General features: G+C 32.8%; 3 protein-coding genes across 3 annotated transcripts; 2 read left to right on the forward strand and 1 right to left on the reverse strand.

The window, feature by feature from the left end:
* The first annotated feature begins 2487 nt into the window (after positions 1–2487).
* LOC112528778 (probable LRR receptor-like serine/threonine-protein kinase At4g20940) lies at positions 2488–5919 on the forward strand. The gene is made up of 3 exons (XM_025139850.1): positions 2488–3550; positions 3658–5181; positions 5342–5919. Exons 1-3 carry the CDS (start codon positions 2488–2490, stop codon positions 5917–5919), a joined length of 3165 nt encoding a protein of 1054 aa, XP_024995618.1.
* A 229-nt stretch (positions 5920–6148) lies between these two features.
* Positions 6149–7685, forward strand: LOC112527819 (thioredoxin 1-like). Its single transcript, XM_025138633.1, has 2 exons — positions 6149–6505; positions 7231–7685. The coding sequence occupies exons 1-2, from the start codon at positions 6274–6276 to the stop codon at positions 7542–7544; spliced, it is 546 nt and encodes a 181-aa protein (XP_024994401.1). The 5' UTR covers positions 6149–6273; the 3' UTR covers positions 7545–7685.
* A 1186-nt stretch (positions 7686–8871) lies between these two features.
* LOC112528366 (nuclear cap-binding protein subunit 1-like) lies at positions 8872–11505 on the reverse strand. Its single transcript, XM_025139384.1, has 5 exons — positions 11403–11505; positions 11265–11321; positions 11104–11175; positions 10740–10802; positions 8872–9513 (listed from the first exon to the last, which is right to left on the reverse strand). Exons 1-5 carry the CDS (start codon positions 11493–11495, stop codon positions 9415–9417), a joined length of 384 nt encoding a protein of 127 aa, XP_024995152.1. The 5' UTR covers positions 11496–11505; the 3' UTR covers positions 8872–9414.
* Between the last annotated feature and the right edge of the window lie 7813 nt (positions 11506–19318).

The raw sequence follows: 19318 nt of genomic DNA on the forward strand, positions 1-19318 counted from the left end.
TGGAATTGTATGATTTCCGAGATCATCATCTCCCGATTTTGATATGAGCGATGATATTATCTGATGGTATATCATTCGTAACGTAGATATTCCATTTAGCCATGAAGCATGCATCCGTCATCGAAGTAAATAGATATGTTACGATGACAATCGCGAACAAGTGATGCATGTTTGTCAAGGGCTTTTTCATCCTTCAAGCACCTTAACTTTCAAGTTATGTGTGTATATTCGAGTCAATGACTACCGAGACCTATATATAACAATGAAGCATGAATGGTAATAAATTTCCTACTATAGAGGAATATCCTTTTGTTAATAGCAAATATATTTTTTCAATTGTTAACTTTTATCGTTAATATACGATTGATTCTGTTTTGAATTAATTCGTGATGTACAACTCAAAGACTGGTATGTGCAACATTTGTATTGTTTATTGATTCATTTTGTTTGTACCCTTTTGTATTAATTTACTTACTAAAACATGTTATAATCACTCTATTTTGTTTCAATTAGATTAATCATTTGACTTTTAAAAGTCAATTATATAGAAGAAATTAGTAAGAACTTTTTGTCTATTTTTTACAAATCAATAGCTTTTAAAACTAAGAACATGTCTTTTAGGAGCTTAATGAGATTAATGGGACATACAACCTATTCGGTTAGCTATATATGATTATTTGGTAATAACTTAATAATATAAAAAAAAGACTTATTCAGTAAACTTTTAGAAGAAGCTTTATATAGAAAGTTAAATTTAATTAAAATAAATTTATCAATTATTTTTTTTAAATGTAAGTATCTTTTTGGTGTATTTGTTTCCATTTATAGATGTAAGTATTTTTTTTCTTCAAAAAATATTTAAAGACTTGATCGTTCAAAATATAAAAGTCTATTGGTTTCTTTTAGACTTTTTTTATTATTTTACCATATTAACCAGTTTTATAGGTCATAAAGACGTATCTAACAGGTTTTAAAAAATCAAAGAAGTTATTTAACAGGTTTTAAAATATCCAAAGACTAATTTATTTCCAAAAATTATCCTATAACTTAATCATTCCAAACATTAAAGTTTATTTTTTTTCTTATACTTTTTTAATTGAATCAAAGTTTTGTATGATGATTATTTGAAGCAGATGTCTAAAATAAGTGAGGTCGTTCTCATGGGTACTCTTTTTAATATTTAGAGGAAATTACAAATTTCATCTATGTGGTTATATAGAAATTTTGGTTCGGCGGGAAGTTCGTTTATTTAATAAATGAACGGATATGAAAAAATTATTTTGTTCGTTTAGTTAAACGAACGAATATGAACAAGAGCATTGTTCGTTCATTTATGTTCGTGAACGTTCGTTCATTTACCGTTTGTTTACGTCCATTTATACTCGTTCGTTTATGTTCGTTTATATATTAAGTTTAATATATAATCTTTTATTTATTTACTTTGAATTAAAATAACATTTATTTATATTCGTTTAGCCCGTTCGTTTATATTCGTTCGTTTATATTCGTTCGTTTAACATGTTAACGAACGAACATAAACGAACACCAACACACCTTATTTCTAAACGAACGAAAACGATAACAAAGATTTTCGTTCGTTTACTATTCGTATTCGTTCGTTTGTTCGATTAAGTTAAACGAACAAACATGAACAAACCTTCGTTCATATTCGTTCGGTTCGTTTACAGCCCGTCAAAAACCAAACCTACCTCACCTTCTTCCCTTTACACAAATCCGTACGTGGCAAGAGACCCATATCTCAACCGTGAACCTTCCCCGGCGAAGAACCCCTCCTTCCTGCTCTTAACAAAAATAAAATCATAATAAACGTAGTTATAATCGTTTTGTTTGTGGGAACCAATCCAATCGTAGGGACGATATTTGTAATTTACTCTAGTATTTATTTTAATCCCTATTACAAGACGGTAAAAAGAACAAGATGACAAGAAACCCCTCCGTGACCTGCGCAATCGCAATGTCGACATGTAGTCAAAGGCATCAGACACTCCGACGTGGAACTGGAAACCCTCCACGAAAACTTAATCACGGATTCTGCCATGAAAATGATTCTCGCTCTTTTTGGCGGTTAAAATTGATGTCACAAGTTCATACACAATATATACATTTGATTACCCGCTTCCTTTCTGGTTGTAATTATCCAAGCTAACAGCAATTTTCTTCGAGTTATTAAACGTTGTTTATACAATTTGTACGGTAAGAGAGTTCTTATCTTTTTCTTCGACCATTTTCTCCTGCATCACTTCCTTTGTTGATTCCCTTTTTCTGTGTTTCAGGGTTTGGGGGAACTTGAAGGGTTCTGTAGTTGGAGTTGTGTCAATAACTCATTTATTTGGCTTCAATTTCAGATATTTAACTGAATGATCTGTACAAAGCTGCTATGCTCTGTTTCTGGATGTTACTAGCCATACCCATTTGTCATCAAACCTCGAATCCTAATTCGTAGTTCTAAATCTAATACCTGTTTTGATGAAGATTATATTTAGGGTTTTATTAGTGGTAATGTTAATTGTTCCTGCTATGTGTCAGCTTCCTTCCCAGGACATTTTGGCATTGCTCGAGTTCAAGATGGGAATTAAGCATGATCCCACAGGTTTTGTGTTTGATTCTTGGAATGAAGAGTCTATTGACTTAAATGGCTGTCCTTCCTCTTGGAATGGGATTCTATGCATTAATGGCAGTATTTCTGATGTAGTTCTTGATAATCTGTCATTATCAGCCAATATCGATTTGGGAGTTTTTTCAAATCTAACGAAGCTCGTGAAGCTCTCAATGTCCAACAACTCAATATCTGGGAAATTTCCTAGAAATTTAGGGGACTTTAAAAGGCTCGAGTTTCTTGATATTTCAGATAATCTGTTCTTTTCTTTCCTTCCGCCTGAATTTGGTGTCGTAAAGAGTTTAAAGGACCTGTCTTTAGCTGGAAACAATTTTTCAGGATATATTCCTGATTCTATTTCGGGGTTTACCTCCCTACGGTCTTTGGACTTTAGCCGCAACTCGTTCTCTGGCATAATTCCATCATCCTTGACGAAATTGACCAATTTGGTTTATCTTAATTTATCTGCTAATGGGTTCACAAAGAAAATTCCAAGAGGTTTTCGATATATGGCAAATCTAGAAGTGCTTGATTTCCATGGAAATATGCTTGAGGGAAGACTAGATGCTGAGTTGTTGCTTTTAACTACCGCAACTCATGTTGATTTTAGTGGGAATTCAATAACTTCTACGAGGCACGGTCAGAAATTACTATCCGAAATTTCAGATACTATCAAGTACTTAAATCTTAGCCATAACCGGCTAACTGGATCACTAGTCAATGGGGGTAAGGCACAGATGTTTGGGAGCTTAGTCGTGTTGGATTTGAGCCACAACCAGTTCTCTGGCGAATTGCCTGGTTTCAATTTCATATATGACCTTCAGGTCCTCATACTCTCCAACAACCAGTTTTCTGGATTCATTCCTAATAATCTTCTGAAAGGCGATTCGTTGGTTTTAACAGTGTTAGATTTGAGTTGCAATAATCTGACAGGTAGTTAAATTTGTGTTAATGATTGTATATATGTACACACACACACGCACACACAAACACAAGTAAGTGTGGGTTTTTTTTTCCTAACATCTTGCTTTAATATGCAGGATCAATAAGTATGATAACATCAACATCATTGCAGATTCTTAATCTATCCTCAAATGGGCTATCGGGTGAGCTTCCGTTGCTGACTGGTAGCTGCACAGTTTTAGATTTGTCGAAAAACAAGTTTGAAGGAAATTTGACCAGATTGGTGAAATGGGGAAACATACAGTTTCTTGATCTCAGTCAGAATCGTATCACAGGGTCTATCCCTGAACCAATGCCGCAGTTCTTGCATATTTCCTATCTCAACCTCTCTCATAATTCTCTCAATTCTTCAATTCCTAGAGTAATCACGCAGTTTCCTAGACTTACGGTTCTCGATCTAGGTTTCAACCAGTTGGATGGACTGTTTCCTACTGCTTTAATGTCACTGCTCACATTACAAGAACTTCATCTTCAAAACAATAAACTAGTGGGAAATCTTTTGTTTCCTTCTTCTTACTCGAATGAATCCAAAATACGTGTTCTTGATCTTTCTCATAACCTGTTTAGTGGCAACTTTCCTGGTGGATTTGGTTTCTTGACTAGACTTCAAGTCCTCAGTCTTGCTGGAAACAGTTTTTCTGGTTCTTTACCGTTTTCCAAGGGTGAAATTACCTCCCTCGTTTCTTTAGATATATCTGGTAATCATTTCGTGGGTCAACTGTCGAAGAACTTGCCTGATACTTTGCAGAGCTTTAATGCATCGTATAATGATCTCTCTGGTGTTGTTCCTAAGAATTTGAGAAAGTTTCCCCGATCTTCGTTCTTTCCTGGAAATTCGGGCTTAGAATTTTCGAATCCTCTTCCAGAACAGAACTCCGGTGGTCCATCCAGCAAGAAAAAACCAATTAAAACTATTGTCAAAGTGCTGGTGATAGTATCTTGTGTGTTCGCCTTGGTGATACTAGTTTTTCTAGCTATTTTTATTCATTATATGCACATATCGAATCAACCTCTTACCCAAGAAGTTACCTCAAAAGAAGTTCACCACCACCAAACCATCATCCACAATCCTTCTAGTGGCAGTGGAATGGCTATTTCAGGCGGAGATATAGTTACTAAACGAATAGGGTCATCATCATCTGAGATGATTAGTACAGAAAAAACTGGCTGTGCACTAACTAGTTTCTCTCCATCCAAGAACAGTCGTTTCTCTTACTCGCCTGATTCTCGAGATTCAAATCTTTCTAGACTTGATCTAAGATCACCAGATCGATTGGGTGGTGAACTTTACTTTCTTGATGACACTATCTTGTTTTTGGCCGAGGAACTATCACGAGCCCCAGCTGAAGTTCTGGGAAGAAGTAGCCATGGTACTTCATACAAGACTACACTAGATAATGGATTGTTATTGACTGTTAAATGGTTAAGAGAAGGGATTGCAAAACAACAAAAAGATTTTGCAAAAGAGGTGAAGAAATTTGCAAATATAAGGCATCCGAATGTGGTGGGATTGCGTGGGTACTATTGGGGACCCACGCAACACGAGAAGCTAATTCTTTCAGATTACATATCTCCTGGAAGCCTTGCAAGTTTCCTTTATGGTAATCTCTTTGTTTCATCTAATCTAATTAATAGTTGTAGAGGTAGTGTCTATGTACATCCTACCCTTCCGGACCCTTTTTTTGAGTGAGATATATTGGGTTTGTTTGGTTGAACCATGGCTCCTACGTTGGTTAAATTTCTCCTGTGCTGATATTGCAGATCGACCTGGAAGACAAGGCTCGCCACTAACATGGGCACAACGGCTAAAGATAGCAGTCGACATTGCACGTGGACTAAATTATCTTCATTTTGACCGTGTTGTTCCACATGGAAACTTAAAGTCAACCAACATACTGTTAGATTGTGCAGATCTAAATGCACGTGTAGCTGACTACTGTTTGCATCGTTTGATGACCCAAGCAGGAACCATCGAGCAGATTTTTGATGCTGGGGTACGAGGATATCGTGCACCTGAGCTAGCTACCTCTAAACGCCCACTTCCATCTTTCAAAGCGGACGTCTATGCCTTTGGAGTCATCTTATTGGAACTTTTGACCGGCAAGTGTGCAGGTGATGTAGTATCTGATGAAGATGGTCGGAGAGTTGGTTTGACCGATTGGGTCCGGTTGAGGATAGCCAAAGGACATTGGCTCGATTGTTTTGATGTGGTGTTGATACCTGAGATGGGAACTGAAAGGGGAATGCACGAGGTTCTTGGGATAGCGTTAAGGTGCATACAGCCTCTTCCTGAGAGGCCAGGCATCAAGAGTGTTTACGAGGATCTTTCTTCTATATAACCTATTTAGTTTTTGTCTTTTGTATGTTGTTTTCAATTTAATTATTATTCGTCCAGTCGATTTATAGTTCTACAAGTGTAACAGAGCCTTCAAAAAGATTGGAATGACTTCGTTGAACAGATGGGTGGATTTGTGTCGTCTTAGGCTGGCAAAAGAACAGACGATTTTGTAAATTTTTTGTAGGTTGAAACATGACATCATACGTGTAATGTGTGTATTCTTGTTTTTTGGGATAAATATGCAAAATAAAGAGTACAAGAAATTGCGACTTGTCCTTTCTCTCTAGATTTCTTCTTCAATAAACCACCCCCTTTGTCTCTCTCTCTCTCTCTCTCAGATTTCAATTTCGCTTCAATGGCTAGCGTCTTCTCTTCTTCTTCGTCCAACATTCAGTGGACCCATAGGCGGCCGATGGTGGCGCCACCATCACTGGCCTCGGCCATGTTCATTCGTCGACGCCTCTATTCATCGCATCATTTCTCCGGTTTAAAGATCCAGCAGTTTTCCCCTTCTCTCGATTCTAGGGTTTCACGCAGAGTAGCAAGTAGGATTATCTGCGAAGCTTCTTCGGATACGGCTGTCGATGGTGAGCTTCTTTTCCGACAATCAATTTCACTTTACAAGCCAATTTGTTGCAAATCAGTCTCCCTTTTACTGTAAAATGACCCAATCCCAACATGATTGGCAACTACACTCTAGATTTGGAATGGATAAATGTTGTGGTTAGTTTTGCCTTCTTTTTTCTAATTATAAATCTTGTTTTTATGAGCTTCCAAATGCAATTGATATGAATTTTGTTATACTTAACAACAATTTACTATTTGAAGTAATTGTTAGAATGGGTTATGTAGTTCTCCATTTTTTATAGAGGAGCTTAGATTTAGGTTTAATTTTTAAGGTTGAAAAAGGATCCTTTCGATCTCCAGATGCAAATTTAATTTTTGTTTTTAACTGAGATGTTATTGTTACTTGTTCCACATATATGTAAAGGCCATCTGGGTTAAAATTGATATGAATTCTCAAAAGAGCTTCCAATTGAAACATACAAATGCCTTAAAAGGCTTGAAGGGGAGGCAAGCTACCTTCCATGCTGACAACATACATTTGTATCTAATAATGCTCATATGATCCTTGGACCTTTGAATTGAAACGATGAGTGAATAGTGCAGAAACCCTGTTCGCTAATCTTTGAATCACATGTGGTCGTCAATCTAGGAAAGTGATGATGAAAAGATATATTTGTAATTGTTGTCCTTGAATGATGCTTGTTCTTTCTCATAGTAGTATGTGTATTGGCTTATGGAAATGCAGTTCCCTCGGTTACAAATGAAACATGGCAGTCTCTAGTGCTGAAGGCGGATGGGGCGGTGATGGTTGAGTTCTGGGCCCCATGGTGTGGACCCTGCCGTATGATCCATCCTGTGATCGGTGAATTATCAAAACAATATTCCGGGAGACTGAAATGCTACAAACTGAACACGGATGAGTGCCCATCCATCGCAACTGAATATGGAATCCGCAGCATTCCCACAATCATCATCTTTGTTGAGGGTGAGAAAAAAGATGCAATAATTGGTGCGGTTCCCAAAACGACCCTAACTGCTTGCATTGAGAAATTCTTGTAGACAAGTGTTTCCCTGTTCCAAACTCTCTTGTGAATCTTTCAAGTGTACAGTTGTTTGAGGTTCATTGACAAGTTTTTCAATTCATAAACACTGCAACCAAATTTTCTCACAGATATTTTTTTCTAAATGATGAGCATCTAATCAGATTTTTAGGTATTCTTCTGTTTATTAAGCAACATCATTAAAATTCGTTTCACAAATTATGTTTTATCAAAGTATGTGATAATATTGAAGATTGTTGTTTTTTAAGAGTAAACGAATATAACGTATAAGATACAAATGTTGTTGTATTCCATGAATGGAAAACGAGTATATGTAGGTAAACTTTTTCTGAATCATGTATATTTATTTTCTGGAATTTATGGATCATCGTCTAGTTTTAATTCATTTTATGGAATTTATGTAATTTTTTATTTTTTATTTTTTATTTACAATATTTTTTACATTTCTTTGTATCACACAAATACATCATTATTTAATTAACATATATATATTACAGTATGGAAAAAATAAAAAGGATATATACATACCCGTGAAAAAAATAAAATAACACGTAGTAATAAAAAAATACTAGTTGTCTACCCGCGCAATGCAACGGGTTGCAAAATTTAACTATAGAAGACAAAAAAGTACTCAAGACCCCTTGCTGAATCAAGGGCAATCTGCAATCGAGCAGACCATGGTAGTGGGTCCATTCCTGGAAACAAACAACTAAAGAACATAAGTTCTTGTGTTTGATATCAGAAATTTGTCCTTGTATTCAAACTTAATTGAGCTGATCCATGTAAACGTTGACTCAAGTTTCCATTTTCAATGTACTCGTAGACCAAGAATACCAACATAAACGATTTTGAAGCTTGGGATCTTTAAAATAAGAGTTATGGTTCCAAATTGAAGTTGATCCATGAAAAACAAATAAAATTATTGGTCTGCTACTTTGATCCGTCATTTACGATAGGGCACAATTCCTTCAACGGCATAAGAATTGCTACTTTGATCTGCCATTTCCAAAAACAATCCTTTCATCTTCTTCCCTAGTAGATGCACAATAGAAGGCCATACACATTTGACCTCTGTTAATATTTCTACCCTTAAGCTTCTACTTTTACAATCCCTTTCACAACAGTACTATACCACTTTTCAACAGTAGTTTTAGTTTACATACATACAGCTTGACCAATTAAAGAATGAACACCCACTACCACAAAATATAACCAGCAGCAGGTGAAGGATCCAAATATTCCTGCACCAAATACCCATACAAATCGTCTATTGATACACAAATCTTTAAGAAAATACCATCAAATATGAATGTTACTTACCTCATTTAAATGTGCAAATATCAAGAGGTGAAAGCAAAAAATCTATCTGAAATCTTGGTCCGGCAAACTCTTTATATTATACAAGTGTTGAAATTGCGATATGGGGATTTGGCGACTTACAACTAAAATGCCAGCAAAGACAACAAACCACTTGGATGGTTTACTAAGTACAGCATCAATAGCCTTCTGAATGAGGCAGGATACGATGCCACGGTGCCCACCAGATGTTACTACAGACAACACTGTTAGCTGGCGTGAGCGATCCTGACAAACAGCAACCAACGAATGCAGGCAAAGAATTCGAACTTCTGCAGGAGCTGAATCTTCATAGCTCAACAGGGTGACCATTTCGTTGATGAACTCAGGTTCGGTGTCAAAAAAGGTGACCAAATCATCATTATCACTACATGCTTGAACAAAAACTACAAAGGCATGCAGTCGAATACATGTGTACTGTAGCCGTGCCGCAGAGGAGCCAAACCCTCTTGCAAAACGCAATCTTGTCAAAAGGGAGAACCTTAAACTACGGGGCACTTTATACTCTTTAATCACTTCCCAGTCGATTTCTTCAAGAATGCTGCCAAAGTTTGCAGACAGGCTTCAACCACATCCACATCCGTGGAAGCAAGCAGAGAAGAAAGATGATGCTGCATCAATATTTTCCAGAATTATCAATATGCAAAATATAGTACATATGGATAAATATAGAAGTCAGATGCAAAACAAATGGAGAAACATACAACAATCTACCAATACTCCGCAGAAAAGGTTCATAGTAGATGACACTTGGTTCATAGAGATCTGAGTGCAGATCAGGGGGGATATACTTGCAATTCAAGATATAACTCTAAAATGCAACACACACAAGATCAAGGTGAAAAAGGTGAATCTACTTGCAAAAAAATCTTTTATCAATGGTTATTTACTTGGGTAAACAAATACTTCAGCCTTCAACTACTGCCAGTTTACCGAACGAACTTTCAATTCTCAATTCATTTATTTATAGTCCGTATTTTGAACTTCTGTTTCCAATGTTGGAATCCTAAGTCTTGGGGTCCAACAAAGATAGGAAACAACAAAGAATCCAACTTTAAGCAAGAGACATTGCAATACTAAATTAGCTTTGCTTTGTTTTCGGCATCAATCCTACTACTTACTCCAATGTATATCTGCAAGGGGAAGGGAATATGAACCCACCACCTCCGACGTATCATCAGTTTCAGACAGACAGTATATTTGATTAGTCCAATGTATATTGACTGTTAAACACTTAAACCAGCCCCTGGTGTTAGTTCAATCTCTATTCACAAGGAAAAAGATTAATCTAGCAACTATTTAGTTGGCATAAACAACAACCCATGAAACTAACGAATTATAGTGTATTTGATTAGTGAATCTACAAACAGGGAAAAAAGTGAAAAAATCATGAAAAAATCATGTAAACAGGGACACGCTCACCATTATGCAAACTATGCAAGTACAAGAATATGGTGTACAAGGTATTCATTATATGTTCTGTTAACTATTCATCAGCTAAAATAGACACTGCAAATTTACACAAATTTGACCCAAACTAAAACTGCAGTTTGTAATGTGTTGCTCCAGGAAAGTAGAATAAATCATGTAAAGTTGGGCTAATCACACCAACAAGGCAATGAGCATGCTTTTGTAAAGGGGTTCTTTTTCTTGAAAAAGCAAATGCTCATGTGTGATTAAGCCAAAATTGTATTTCAATTGTTCTATAAAACATTGGAATTTGGATATGGCTAGTAAACCCCATTCAGAAACCACAATAAGGACACATCTATTCAGTCCATATTGTTTTTATTTGCATCTTATCCTGGTTAAAACAACATAAAGTATAGAAACATACCAAAACAGTTAGAAACCGCATTAATACACGGATCTTATTACAATCTCCAGTGTCAAGTGCATCCTGCAAATAAACAAGAAGACCCGTCACAGAAGGTTGGAAAAAATCAACACAAAACCTACAACAAGAGATACCAAATGACAAGCTAATAGCTACTGCTYAAGAACTTGTAYGTCCATATTTTAATYGATAGAAAAATCAATGTTGTATTTCTTTCCATCAAATAACATATAGTAAACATGGTGAAAAGACTCGAACAAAAACGCCTAAGGAACCGTGAAATGTACCAATTATCTTCATTTTAATATGAGTGTGCATTCAGGAAGAAAGCAAACATCTTGATCAAGAACCACTGCTTACTCACCTGCAAACTCTTTTGAGTACTCTCCAATATTTTCTTGACGAGCTCTTCATTTTCCAAGTTCAATAACCCAATCTACAAAAGAAAAAAACAAGAGAAGACAAGAAATACATCAAGAATCAGTGTTTAAAAGGTAAGAGTATAAAAAAAGAAATTGAACCTACCACCGTCCCATATAGAGGAATCTTGTGAGGCAATTGCTCTGAACATTGGAGAAGAAACTGTCAAAAATTTGAAGTGACTAAATAAGGTTCAATGCAATTCTAAAATTAAGAATTAAGAATTAAGGAATAGTAAATCACAGTTAAGATTTCGTCTTCAGAATGCTCTAGTTGCCGCCGAACCACACCAAAGCAAGCATCCTGCAAAAAAGGAGAAATTAGGGTTAACAACATTAGGGTTTACCGAAAATTAAAAAAAAATAGGGTTGTATTGAAGAGAAAGTAGTGCTCCTGGGGCAGAGGAAGAGTCCTCATGGGGAAGAGTGCTCATGGGAGGGGAGGGTGTAAGGCGTGCAAGGGTATTTTGGGTATTAAAAAATTTAAGACTTTAAGACTTTGGAGCTTGCTGTTTTATAAAGTAGTATAGATGACTTGAATTTGTAAACAACTACAACAATAAATATAAGAGTGTCATCGAAAGTTTATAAAGTTCGGAATAAGAAATGTACTTGAAATATTCTATTTGAAGATGAATTATTGTTTACATTGTTTTGGTGTAAAAAAACAATATAAGCAGTTAGAGATTGTCTTAGGTTTTGGATCAATTAGAGCATCTCTGGCATTTTTTTTGGAAAAACAAACAAAGATGTTAAGAAACAAAAAGTTTACAAACCCTGCCTAGACTTTCTGCAAGTTGCAGAAAAAAAACCCAAAAGAGCAACAAAACAACAACAGACGAGAAGAGAGACCTAAACTAAACCAGACCAATATCGAAAGATCAGGAGAACCACCCAAAAACAAACGATCTAGGATAGAAAGCTTCCGCGTTAATAACAACCTCCTAAATTAGATTCTGGATTACAACACCAAGTTGTCCATGAAGAGATGGAACATTTTGAACGAATAGCTAACCGTTAAAAAGATAAAAGCAAATGTTAGAAGACACATCCCTAATATAATCTAAAAAAATTGAATATTTTTAATGATTTTGGTCTAATTACTTATTTTAACAAATTCTCTCGGAGAGAAAGATTTTTGAACATATTCCCTGAAAATAATTCTTTTGAAGTGATAAATACTTATTATTTCTATTCTTATAAAAGAAATTTTTAACTTTTAAAATAGATAATAATATTTTATTAAATATTTTAAAAGTGTAATTAAAATATAAAAATTATTGAAATTAAATTAATTGAAAATGTGGGTAGCATGAAACGGTGGACAGATTTCTTCCGTCTATTTTTCACCGTCGTTCGTCTCTTCTAGAAGCATGCCCTACTTATCTAATAAATGATAATTTGTTTTCAAATTCAACATTTATTTATTCTAATGTTGATTTTATCAATATACTTATCTAATAAATTTTGTTCATTTAATAAAACTAAATCAATCAATTATATTTTTAGTTTTAATATTGATCTTCTCGTACATATAGACTAAAAAGTCAAAAGGCCAAAAATAATTTAGCAGAAAATAAATGTCCAAAAATATATTAATTGATTATATTTTATTTTAGAAAAAAATTCGTTAAATATTAAATGGTTTTTTTTCGCTATTTTTTATTGTTTTTCAAAGCTTTTTTTTTTTATAGTACAAATGTCTGAGGCTACCGGCCGTTGTTATTATTATTGTTTTTGCGTTTCAGTAATTTAACGGACAATTACTTTAACGTTATGTTTTTTAATTTAAGAAGAAAAAAAGTGAAGGAAATGAAAAGAAGAAAAATTAAATTGTATGTTCTTGAGCAAAATAGAAAAGAAAGAAAAGATGTTAATTTTGCAAATACACCCTTGTTCGTTTTAAAGGGATTGTAATTCATGGTTAGATATTTTATTTTATAAATATTTTTAATTGTGTTTTTCTTTATTTTCCTTTTCTTTCTCTTTTTTCTTAAAAAAATTCCGGAATAGAAGATTTTCTCTTTCCTCCCTCCTTTCCCTTTCTTTTCCTTTATAAAAAAAACCCAAGAACACGAGATTTCCCTCCTCCTCTCCTTTTCTTTTCCTTCCTAAAAGGAACTCGATAATGTGGTCAATTGACAGATTTCGGGATTTTGTCAATTCAGATAATGCGGTCAATTGAGAAATGGAAACTAAAAATATAATGCCTTGGATATTTTTTTTTAATTGGATCATGAAAGTTGAGCTTACAACATGAAAACTAGATATAATTAATACATATGTACTTTTGATGGTCGTTTTGGTCCAGACCGCTCAAACAAATGTTCAAGCCACATACCAAACCAGACCTAACGGTTTGACAATTTTTCAGATCAGATTGGACCATTAGACCGCTCAAACCGCCAAAAAAGGTTCGGTTTGACTTGGTTCAACCGTTTGAATGGTTTAACGGTTTTTTGAACACCCTTATACTTGCTACTGATATTTGCTTACATTGCCTATTTTAATCCACCTTTGCTTTTATTGTCTATTTCCATGTGTTTTTGTTGTCTATTCGATTGTTTCTGTTTTGATTAGATATTGCTATTTCATTATGTTGTTTGTGTTACACCTCTTGTTGGCTATTACAATATGCTTTTACTTCTATAGTTGTTATTGTATTACTAGTTCACGGTTATTACTATTTGATGCTTGACGATCTATCTATTATTCTCATGTGTTATGACATGTTTCTTGTTTTGTGATTATATCAATAAATTATCCATGTTAATGCATTCAATCAAATCTCTTGTATACATCATGTCGTATAAATGTTTGATCAAAACATCTTATTGTTATAGAGTAAGAGGCTGTTTGCCAGTTGCTGAATGATTTGGTGCAAAATGATTAAGGGGTTGTTTCGCAGTTGCTGAATGGTTTGATGCATAATGATTAAGGGGCTGTTTGGCAGTTGCTGAATGATTTGGTGCAAAATGAGTAAGGGGTTGTTTGGCGGTTGCTGAATGGTTTGATGCAGAATGATTAAAGGGTTGTTTGGCAGTTGCTGAATGGTTTGGTGCAGAATGATTAAATGGTCAGAATAATTAAGAGACTCTCATGATATAGTGAAAAATGAAATATACTTCTTTGATAACTGTTTACAATGAAATTAGGGCGCTTAATAGTTAGGGGAGGCTCTGGATACAAAATCATTCAGAGGGTTTTAGAATCATTAAGAGACAGCTTTTTTTTGTCAAACAATCATTAAGTGGTCAAAATGATTAAAAGGCTTTCATGATATAGTGCAAAATGAAATATAATTGTTTACAATGAAATTAGGGCGCTTAATGGTTAAAGAAGACCCATGATACAAAATCATTCAGATGGTTTTAAAAACATTAAGTGGTAAATATTTTTTTTGTCAAACAAGATTCACATTTTAACGATTCAAATGTTACTTCTTAATGAAACTTAAGAGGTAAACAAACAACCCCTAAAAAAAAGATATTTAAATCTTTCCATCCATTGCTTGATTTTTTTTAATCTTGTATTGGAACTCCGCTACATATAACAAGATCCCATTTAAGTTTCCAACCAACTACTCGTTAAGCTTGCAAATCATATGTCACATTTTCTTTTTCTTATAAGCTCTTAATGGATCATATTTTCTACCGTATTCTCGTTGATCCTTATTTGTTAGTCTTTGGTGGTTATAAAACTTTTGGTCCCTATAGTTTTGAGATTATAAATTGACCATTGAAGTTTGCAAAATTGATTGGATTTGGTTCATGCCTCTAATAGCCATTAAAAGAAACCGTTAGATGAGGGTATGCTAGTCTTTTCAGTTATTCTTTTATCTTTTACCCAATTAAGAAAGTTCAAGGACCAAAATTGTAGTTTACTCATTTTTAATTCTTTGGCTTTTTAATATTTTTTTGTCTTTTTTTTTGTTTTTTATTAAATATTTGTTTTTTATCATTAACTTGATCGCACCTCCGGCCAATCCACCGTAGTCAACCAACTCTAACTATCTCCTCCAGACTACCGCCACCCACCATTGTCTACCACCAAAAATCTAACCCTAAAATCGAAATCAAATCCAAACCTCAAACTAAAAAAAAATCAAACCCAAAATTAGACCTCAAAATCAAACACATGCGCATAAATAGTGTTGAGATGGTTAATTTTAGGGTAATACTGTTAGAATTAAATCAATTCATATATTAAAAATATAAAAATGAAATAATAAGTTTTGATATTGATATATATATAAAAGAAATTAATAAATAAATATGTATTTAACAATATACATAAGTATATCGAAACCACCCTTTTTACTTTAAAGACATGGATTGATTAAGGGTGAAATTATATTTGGTACGTAAAACTTTATATCATGTATCAACCAATTATACTTGGTATTAATTAAATTGGTACCAACTTATTTCGGTTGATACAATATTGTACCACATCGAAAATGTTGAAGTCACAAATTTATTAATTTATTTATATTATCATTTTTATTCACTAAATTTAGTTGCACTAAAACCCCTGAAAATTCAAATAACATGTTAATATGTGTTGTATCACTTATTCCTACATAGACAAACATTCAAATAACATTCATACAGTACAAACATTTGCTCGTAGTTTGATACAAATAACGATGTATCGTGGATGTGTAGATGAATAATTAAGGTTGTTATGATTAAGCGAATGAATTCATTTAGTAAAATTAAAAAAAAAAAGATGACTAAATTTTTTAAAAATTAAAATATATTATATTATTAATTAAACTTTAATTAAAAAATGATTTGATATGATTTATAATATTATCATGTTTGATTTAATTTATGTTGATATATGTACCCATAACATTGATGATGATTGATGATAAGAAGTGGGGTTGTAGAGACAATAACTAATGATGGAGATTGGAGACCGTGTAAGTCAAATGAAACTGTGGGCAACCCATCAAGGTCTTTCTCGTCAAGTTAACTTCTTACCCACCGTATACGGCATTTCGGCGTATATAATTATAAAATTATATATTTTTATTTATAAAATTTTTAATAAAATTTTATAAAACTATTTTTTATGCCTGAAGTATTGTTTATTGATGGATATTACTTAAAGTTGAATAATACAACATGTTAAAGCTTCATATTTGAATTCGTGTAATTAACTGTGGATAAACATAATCAATAAAGGATAAATATCTTACTTTGAAATATAAAAAAATTAAAATATAATTATGATAATATTAAGTTTTAACAAAATAATTAATTATTATTTTTATAAAAAATTATATTGTTAAACCAAATATAAACTACTTCGTTATTAAACCTAAATTGAATTATAATAAAAAAAAAATGAGTTAAGAAATTACACAAAAAATGAGAAACTATTTATTGATATATTTTTGTCAAATTTTTATGATATCTTTAAATTTATATTCTATTAAAAAAACCATTATCGTCTTTTCAAAATCACATAACATAATATATAACATCGATTGAAATAAATGAAATATTAAAATCAATATGTATCTCGCTGCATTGCGCGAGTACTCTTCTTGTTATATTATAAAACATCTGACAAGAACTCTTAAAAATCATTTTTATGCATAAAGTACTGTTTATTGATGCATATTACCTAAAATTCAAGATTAGAAGTTGATTTTGTGTAAGTACAACTTATTAAAGTTTTATGTTTGAATTTGTGTAACTAACTACAGATAAACATAATTAAATACTAAATAAACATCTCATTTTAAATATAAAAAATTTAATATATAATTAATATAATCATTTAGTTCTAATATAATACTTAATTACTATCTTTAAAAATTATTTTATTAAACCAAAAATAAATTAGTTTGTTTTTTAAATTCAATTAAATTATAATAAAAAATTAAATTAAAAAAATTATTAAGGAAATTAGAGCTTTTAAATAATTAATTTGGTACTGATATCGATATATTTTTTTTAATTTTTTTATGATATCTTCAAATTTATATTTTTATTTAAAAAATAAAAAATATTGCTTTCTAAAAAACATAAAAATCGTATTATAACATCTATAAAGACAGAAGAAAATGAAACACTAAAATGAAGATGTATTTCGTTGTATTACGCAAGTGACTTTCTAGTTCTTTCATAACATATGTTTTTTATAGCCCAAATAATCTTAAACATAGTTTGTTATTAACAACTAACTCCATTATTTGTTTTTGGTTTATTGTTAGATGGTAATGGTTAATTAGAATAATTTTAATAGATTTTATAAAAAAAAATTAAAACTTCCGAAGCTAAAGTAACTTTAACTTCAGAAGATTTTTCATTTAGATTATAACATTGCTTATATCATTGAAATATTTCATTCATCTAATAAAATATTATTATTTTGAAATATTTAATTTTAAAGTTTCTATCAATGAAAATATATTCCGTAATTTCTTTTTCTTATATTTTCAAATTTAAAAACTCTACAAAAACAAGTTTATGCATACACAAGTCTTTTGTGTAAATTTTTTTTGTAATTTTTTTTTAATTTTCCAATTTTTTTCATTTCTTGATTTAAAAAAAATAAAAAAATTACATTCAAACCTTTTGTAAAGACATTTTAAATTTTGTTATTAATTTTTCCTCTTTTCTAATTTCCCGTTTTTAAAATATAGTTTATATATACTTTATAATTTTTCATATTCTTTTCAGTTTTCAGATTTAAAAAAAATTATAGATAAACGTAAAAATTTACATTTAAACCTTTTTCATTTATTTTTAATTTTCATATTTAATGAAAAAAATTACTTTATAAAAAAAAGTTTTCACAGAAAGCATTCTTTTTGTGATTTTTTTTGTAAACTAAGGGGGTGTTTGGTTCATAGAATGGAATTTGATGGAATTAGAATCCATCAAAGGAATTTGAATTTGAAGAAATTGGAATGGAATTTGATGAAATTTGACCATGCATTTGGTTGGTGGGAATTGGAATGAAATCTCTCAATAGAATTGGAACAATCATCTTTGTATGGACTATCTCATCCATCGCCCTGTCCACACCCTACTAGCCACCATGTCACTGATATCGTCGTCACAACTATCATCCGCCCTGCCCCCACCACTTCTGCCCTACCCTGCTCCATAGGTGGGGATTGTTGTGGGCAGGCAGGGGCGGGGCGAGGCAGTGGGGGTGAAGCCAGAGTGGGGCAATAGGTGGCAGTGTGATAGTTGTGATGACTACAGTAGTAGGATGGTGGTTAGTGATGGGTTAGAGTAGGGTAAGGTAGGGTGGGGGCAAGGCAAGATGGTGGGGTGGGTAGGGGTAGGTGGCGGGGTGGTAGCTGTGATGATGCTAGTGGTGGGATAGTAGTCGGGTGGCTGGGGCCAAGGAGTGGGTGGGTATGACGACAATAATAGTGGCATGGTGTTTAGTAATGGGTTGGGGGTAGGGTGGGGTGTAACACTCTAAAATAAGGGTGATTGAAATAAGTGGAATATTGAAGATTTATTATGTTTTAGTTAATTGAAATAATAATAATAATATTAATAATAATAATAATAATACTATAAAAATTTTAAAATTTGGAATCGGCATTCAAATTCAAAAAAAAGGGGGGGGGGATTTTTTTTAAAAGAATTAAATAAATTCTTAAATTAGGAGAGGAATTTGTGTAAATTTTTTGGAAAGATAATAAAATTTTTGATATTTTCTATAAATATAAAGAACCTTCTTTGTTTTTTAAATAAAGAGAGTGTATAAATACGTGTTTGTAATAGTCATTCTAAAGGTTTGAAGAAAAGAAAAAGAAAAAGAAGACGGGAATCCGGGGAGGAACGTGACTGCGAATCGAGGGTGAGAATTCGGTTTCATAAATGTTCAAGCATCGATAAGGTTATTAGTCAGGTGAGTCTTCATGAGATTTTAATTGGGATGCATGCTTACGTACAAATTATTTGAGCATTACATTATTTTTTTTATGTACATGTTTATGAGTTTATTACATGTATATGAATTATCATTGTGGGTTGCATGCTATTTGTTTACGTATTTTTAAACATTAATGAGCATGTTATAAACGGGTTAATATTTTTGTCGGGTATGGGAAAGGGTCAAAAGTCATAGGGATGGCACATCCTAGGGATGGGTGACCGGACAAGGGATAGCCGTGTAACC

Source organism: Cynara cardunculus (assembly GCF_001531365.2).
Source record: "Cynara cardunculus var. scolymus isolate 2C chromosome LG 15, CcrdV1, whole genome shotgun sequence".
NCBI classification, from domain to species: Eukaryota; Viridiplantae; Streptophyta; class Magnoliopsida; order Asterales; family Asteraceae; genus Cynara; species Cynara cardunculus.